General features: G+C 36.0%; 1 protein-coding gene across 2 annotated transcripts; it reads right to left on the bottom strand.

The window, feature by feature from the left end:
• Positions 1-331: 331 nt before the first annotated feature.
• Positions 332-5,605, bottom strand: LOC106563742 (uncharacterized). Of its 2 annotated transcripts, none has more exons than XM_045690140.2 (4): positions 1,881-5,605; positions 1,387-1,644; positions 1,144-1,281; positions 332-1,028 (listed from the first exon to the last, which is right to left on the bottom strand). In XM_045690140.2, exons 1-4 carry the CDS (start codon positions 1,897-1,899, stop codon positions 871-873), a joined length of 573 nt encoding a protein of 190 aa, XP_045546096.2. In that variant the 5' UTR covers positions 1,900-5,605; the 3' UTR covers positions 332-870. The 2 variants fall into 2 exon arrangements, with proteins under 2 accessions (XP_045546096.2, XP_013985051.3); XM_014129576.3 differs by having other exon boundaries at positions 332-1,031; positions 1,881-3,455.
• Positions 5,606-7,200: the final 1,595 nt, after the last annotated feature.

Here is a 7,200-nt window from a genome sequence, read left to right as displayed (position 1 = left end):
TAGAGTCTCTTTTCACAGGGAGACATCGTCTGGTTTATATTCAAAAGGAACGATTCAATTAAATATTGTGCACTTTGAAGTTACACATTCTAACAGTCCAATATTTTACATTGATTGTGCTTTCTAATGTCTCACCAGGGGTCCTCACACCTCCAGAACAAAGCATGCAAGGGTCAGTACATTTTGAAAAAGGTGAGTTTACAAAACTTTTTTTATGTGCAACTACATATAGTTTTGTCTTATCTTTTATTCTCTTATCCATATCATGTTTTCACTGCAACAATATATGTAAGAAATAATACATGAATAGCTGTAAATACTTTAAACAATGTAAAAGATGTACAAAGCCTTTATTTATTCTTTATTTATATTATAGAACAATTGTACATGAGTATTTGATCTCAAATAGACATGGTACAACAACATGGATTTCTCAAAAGAAAGAAAGCATTACATTTACATTATGATATCGCAGCTCAGTTTACAGGAAATGTTCACATGCGTTCTCTCTAGCATTAGAACTAAGGTCTGACTTGCCTGCACTCTACTCAGGATCCTTTCAAACATTGAAAGAGAAACATTGATATTATGGTTTTAAGGAAAAGTTACAAAATACTCTAAAATTGTTATACCATTGTACAATATACAATACAAAATGAGACAGTAATTCATGTTAACAAACTCAAACCTACATGCAGTGCATCTTCCTAGCATTCCTTGCATGATGCATGATGTCATCTTGTTGTGTTCATTTGACACTAGTCTTTAAGTTTGATGGTCTGTCTCATCTACTCAATCAGTGCATCCACTTAATGTTCAGTCAACCCTTGTCTTAATACTGCTTTACAAAGCTACATGCGGTTAAAATGTCTACCCTTGAATCTCTGGGCTTCCTGCCACGTCTGGGTTCACAGCCATTTTGATCTGTCCATACTCCACCATCTCTGTGGCTGGGGGCCTCTGCTTCCTTGCTTGATTTCTTTTCTTGTCTATTTTCACAGCAGCGTAAACAACAACCTTGTCAACGCCTTCTGAAAAATGAAAAGAAAGCTGTTGTACAATCTGAACATTAAACAAAATGTCATGTTTATTCAACATTTAAAACGTTCTGGACATGTAACTAAATTACCTATAAAATTGTACCTGAATTATCAAATCTGGATCTTTGTTTCTTGCATAGATGGTTAATACCAACAAAGAGTGCAAGAAGTAATGTGAGAGTTCCAACAGTCAGAGCCACAGACACTGTTACAGCCAGTAAAGGAAACTGGGAAGAGACAACTAGAAAGAAAACATCAGAACACAACACTTGTTGACCATGTAAATGAAACAGAGTTGTACTCTTAATTCAAAAGGTGGGAATGAAGTCAACTGTCCTGAGATTACCTGAGCAGGCCAAGGAGAGATCAATAGTGGAGTTGCTGTTGCTAACTTTATTCTGAACCATACAGGTCAGGGTTCCTGTCACATCACTCTTCAGTATGATGTCACTGCTCTGGTAGTGGTCATTGGCTACACTCCTGGTCAGATTCTGGGCATTCAGGGTCCAGATGTACTGAAGACCATCTCCCTCTGAGGAGCATGTGACCACGGTTTCTCCATGAGGCAGACAGAGGTGAGACAACACTGGCTCTGACACCGGGGCTGACAGACACAAACACAAAAGATCACTCAAATACCCTAATTCTGATTCATGCAAACATTGTATCTAAAGTACTGTATGATTTAACAATATGCTCTTTATGCGTTTACTGCTGCCAAGTCCTACAGTACAAACCTATTGAAGTACTGAAATCCTGGCAAACTTTCAGAAACCCCCCTCACCAGAAAAAGGATGCATGAAGTCTTTAGGCCTAACTAAAAAATAAAGGATTCTGTACCTTGTATCTCAAGTAGCATGTTGACTCTGCGCAACAGTGTTCCCTCAGAACTATATGTTTCCAATTGGTATTCTCCACAGTCTTCCTCTATAACTCTGTCCAGTCTGAATGTTCCATTATTAAAGAACTCAGAGCGATTCACATAATCCTGATTCAATTTATATCTCCAGTCTTCTCCAGTTTTGAAGTTCAGAATACGAATAGAATTGTTTTTCAATGTTATTTCTTTGTTACTGCTATCTGCATCCAGGTGTAAGGACAAAGATTCTCCCAAAGCCCCATAGCATCGATGAGTTCCATTCTTGTGAAAGAGATTACAGGCCACGTCACTAACTGTGGAGCAATGATCTTAGGTCAGTATTTTGTTGATAAAGGGACAATGTTAGTGTTAGGACATAGACAAACACTATACAGCATACACTTCCAAACTCCATTCCCCCAGGGGACAGCAAAAAGCCATTCTTGAACATGGGAGACATTCTTACTAATCTGCTAGAGAACCAGTTTGGATTTAAGTATAACTTTTGCATGACTAAAGCCTTTAGTGAAAGTTCTAATGCTTTAATATTTAATCATTTCCGCACTCTGAATTGATATTCATGATATGAATAGGCACATTTTATTTTGTCTGGCTACCAGTTTCAAATAAAACTGAATCTTCTATTCTCATATAATTAAAAAAATATGTTGCTATGTGTAGACAAGGTCATAAGCAAACAGGTCAACTGAGATATGACTAAAGAGTTAATCAGGGTGATTTTTCCACAAAGAGACAGGTGTTTTTTTTCTGGATTGACGAAAAGCTATCTTTAAAAAGCATGTTAATGAGTTAGTGAAGAAAATAAGAATTAAGTTGGGCTTCTTCTATAGGAATAGGGCTTGCCTTTCATTAAATAGTTGAAAACAGATAATTCAGTCTACATTTATTCCTGTTATAGATTGTGCCGATATTACATATACATGAATGCAGCTACTAGTGTTTTCAAGCCCTTGGACAAAATGTATCATTGCGCACTTCGTTTTATAACATCTGACAGTTTTGACACCAATGTATCCTTTATCATAAAGTTGATTGGACCTCGTTAAAAACACATAGGTCACTTCATTATCCTGTTTTGTTTATAAAGCCTTAGACAATAGACTACCAATTTACTTAACATCCTTGTTGAAATATAAAGATCACAGGGTTGGTTAATGATGGAGACTCCACGTGTATCCACAGAGTTGGGTAAATCTGTCTTTTCCTCCCAGGCCCCTATCATGTGGAATAATTCCAAGTAACGTATTGTAGTGAGATCATTTCTTTCTTTCTAGATATGAATACCGTGTATGTCCACGTCACCGTCAGACCATTTTATTGGTAAACTATATGGTAATGTAAAAGCTTTTTTTGTGATCCAGTAGGTACACTTATCATAATTTGGTTGTAATCCAGAGAAGTTAGAAAAAGTATCTAGATCCTCTATGAGGCGATGAAGGGATCCAGAATGTGGATTTAAAAGAAAACAGGAATCATTAGCGTACAATTGACACCTCAGTTTTCAAACCCTGGATTTCTAGCACCTTGATATTATTGTTGGATCTGATTTTAATAACAAACATTTCAATTGTTATAATAAATAGATATGCCGATAGTGGACAGCCTTGTTTTAGTCCTCTTGATGGTTGAATACTTTCAGAGAAGTAGCCATTATTTACTATTTTACACTATACATAACTTTAACCCATTGTATAAGAGAGAAAATTGAAATATTCCAGGCATTTATATATAAATTGCAGTCATACTTTATCAAAAGCCTTTTCAAAGTCAGCTATGAATACCAGGCCTGTTTTCCCAGACTGTTCAAAGTTGGCAATCGTTTCCAGTACTTGTCTTATATTATCTCCAATGTATCGTCCATGTTAAAATCCTGTGTGACATGGATGAATAATATCCGAAAGTACCTTTTAAATTCTATGCGCTATTCATTTTAATATCATTTTTGCATCACAACACTGAAGTGGAAGGGGCCTCCACATTATTAAATGGACTGGATCTTTATATTTATCACTTGGGTCCTGTTTCAGTTCAAATTAAATCAGACCTTGTTGAGTCTTCTTATCTGATAATCCACCATTTTTATAGGAGTGGTTATAACATGCAATAACCATCCTCTGAGTACATCAAAAAGGATTTGGTATACCTGAACTGGTATTCCATCCAGATCTGGAGATTTCCCAGACTTAAAGGCTTTAATTGCATCAAGAAGTTCCGCCTCTCCAATTTGGCCTTCACATGAGTCTTTCTGTACAGCTGTTAATTTTACATTATTAATAGATAAAAATGTACTTTGGTTAATGGAGATGGAGGAGACTGAAATGAAGACATGCTTAAAGTACTTTGCTTCCTCTTTCAAATTATTGTTTGGTGAATCATGGGTGACACTGTCATTTGTAACAAGTTTATGTGAATTATTTTTGTTAGCAATTCTATGTTGAAGATTAAAAAATAATTTGGTGCATTTTCCCAATACATTTTTATAATATATTACACTTGATCTTTCTTGAATAGGTTCCTCCATTTATTTTGGTATTTCCTCTAACTTATTCTTTGCCTGTCTGGTTCAGTTTTTATTGCCATATATCTGTACAATTAGTACTTCTATTTACTTTGTTAATACGAACTCTTTTGACCTAAATTGCTTTTGTTTTAAATATGATTAATGTAATTGCATGCCCTCTAAAGGCACATTTAAAAGTGTCCCATACAATAAGGGGATCTGCTGTACCTACAGTATGTTATGTCAGAAAAAGTCAGTTCTTCATTCTTCTGTCCGAGATCTTAAGGATCCGCCTCAATTTTCACCTATGCATGTTCTTGTTACCATTTGAAAGGAAACACTCTTAAGTTTGTGGAAATGTGAAAGGAATGTACATTTTACATTTACATTTCAGTCATTTAGCAGACGCTCTTATCCAGAGCGACTTACAGTAGTGAATGCATACATTTCATTTCATGTATTTTTTTTTTTTAAATTATTTTTTGTACTGGCCCCCCATGGGAATCAAACCCACAACCCTGGCGTTGCACACACCATGCTGGCGTTGCAAACACCATGCTCTACCAACTGAGCCACAGGGAAGGCTGAAGGGACACTGATCCCAAAGAAGTTTTAGAAACAAGTTATCATCAAATTGGCTTTGATTACATTTCCAATATCCTCACCCACGTGGAAATTCTGTAACAATAATGTGTATGCCAATTATTTGATGGTCCGACCGCATTCTATCCCCTATCAACACTTTTTAAACTTTTTGTGACAACGAGAATTACATCTGTATATTTCACTAGGTCAGGATATGTATGCCTCCATATATCCACTAGTTCCAATATATCAATGATATTTGACATTTCCTTAAGTGCAGGAGGGTGATAGTTTGTAATATGATTTCCTTTACAGTCCATTGAGGTATTTAAAAACGTATTATAATCTCCCACCATAATAATAGAGTTTTGTATTGCTTGTAGGCTTGATCAATTATTATATACATTTTCAAAGAACCCTAGACTTAGCGATTACACCAGTATTAGCAGGCTAGTTAATCGGTTTCATAACAAGTATGTAAGTGTATGTCTGTGATGCATTAATGCAATACCAAATATTCACATTTTTGATAAGCAAACATATTAACTTTCTCAGTTCTTGATTATTGACACTTGTTATTAGTGCATACGGACTGATTATTATTATTTTGTGTACATTTGGTAACTATATTATCTAATAAATGTAAAATTGGATTAGCAGAACATTTCCAACTATTAGGATCATTGTTTGTGTCTTATTAAGCCTTAGCTAGTCCTCTGTTCTGTGTAATATAATTTCTCACCTTGTACTGCTGCTGCTACTGCTGCCGCCACCACCAGAACTATAGTAATCAGAGGATCCATTTCTATTCAGGCTGCACAAGACGAGTGACATTTAGCAGAATTCTCACAGGAGCACTACCATAAATACTGAGTGAATTGTCGTGAACTGATCATAATGTGGTGATACTCTACAAATGAAAGACATGCTTGTGGAGAAGACAATGTACATGTTTGTCAGGGTGACAAACAGACCTTGACACTTTTGTAAGCAGTGCATACCTAGTGTGAACAGAAAACCACAAGTATACTGTGCCTGCTTGCAAACTTTACATTGTATTCCACTTAACTTGTTGTTAGGATTTACTACCATATTATTTAATGATGATTGTCCACAGCTAAGGTGGATGAATAGTGTCAATTAAATATCTAAAATATAATCCAAGGAACACAAATAAAAAGTCACTAACTTTAACCCTTATCAACTGCAATGGAAAAGATAATAAAATAAAGAAAAAACAATTAAATTCTCGGCTCCAATACAACCATTATTAAAATCATTGTAGAGATCCTGACAATAGTACCCACTGTTAGTATTTGTTTTTTGGAAAACTATATTTCAAAATTCAATACTGTTTGTCTTTTTTGTTGTTGTAAAGACTGGTTTCGTTAGTAATGGTACCTTGGGAAGGTTAATACTGTATGGGCCAGTTTCCCAGACAGAGATTAAGTCTAGTCTGCAACCTAAAAAACATTATCAATAGAGAATGTCTATTGAAATAACTTTTTAGTCCAGGACTAGTGAAGCCGGCAAACCAGCAAAGCGTTCAAATATGTTCAACCATATCATTTTCCATTATAATCACAAAATATTATCAATTGCATGCAATTAATAGTAACCTGGAGTGTTTCCATGTATAGAGTGCTTCCTGAAAGTATTCAGACCCCTAAACTTTCTTGTTTTTTTTTACGTTACAGCCTTATCCTAAAATGTATTAAATCGTTTTTTTTAGCCCCTCATCAGTCTACACACAATACCCCATAATGACAAACCAAAAACAGGTGTTTCGAATTGTTTTGCAAATGTATAAAAAAGCTGAAACATCACATTTACATAAGTATTCAGACCCTTTACTCAGTACTTTGTAGAAGCACCTTTGGCAGCGATTACAGCCTCGAGTCTTCTTTGGTATAACGCTACAATCTTGGCACACCTGTATTTGGAAAGTTTCTCCCATTTTTCTCTGCAGATCCTCTCTAGCTCTGTCAGGTTGGATGGGGAGCGTTGCTGAACAGCTATTTTCAGGTCTCTCCAGAGATGTTAGTTCGGGCTGGGCCATTCAAGAACATTCAGAGATTTGCCCCGAAGCCACTCCTGCGTTGTTTTGGCTATGTGCTTAGGGTCTTTCCACTGTTGGAAGGTGATCCTTTGCCCCAGTCTGAGGTCCTGAGCACTCTGGAGCAGGTTTTCATCAA

The sequence above is a fragment of the Salmo salar genome, chromosome 11 (assembly GCF_965601325.2).
Source record: "Salmo salar chromosome 11, fSalSal1, whole genome shotgun sequence".
NCBI classification, from domain to species: domain Eukaryota; kingdom Metazoa; phylum Chordata; class Actinopteri; order Salmoniformes; family Salmonidae; genus Salmo; species Salmo salar.
Note: the sequence above shows the minus strand (reverse complement) of the source record. Positions and strands in the feature narration are given on the sequence as shown.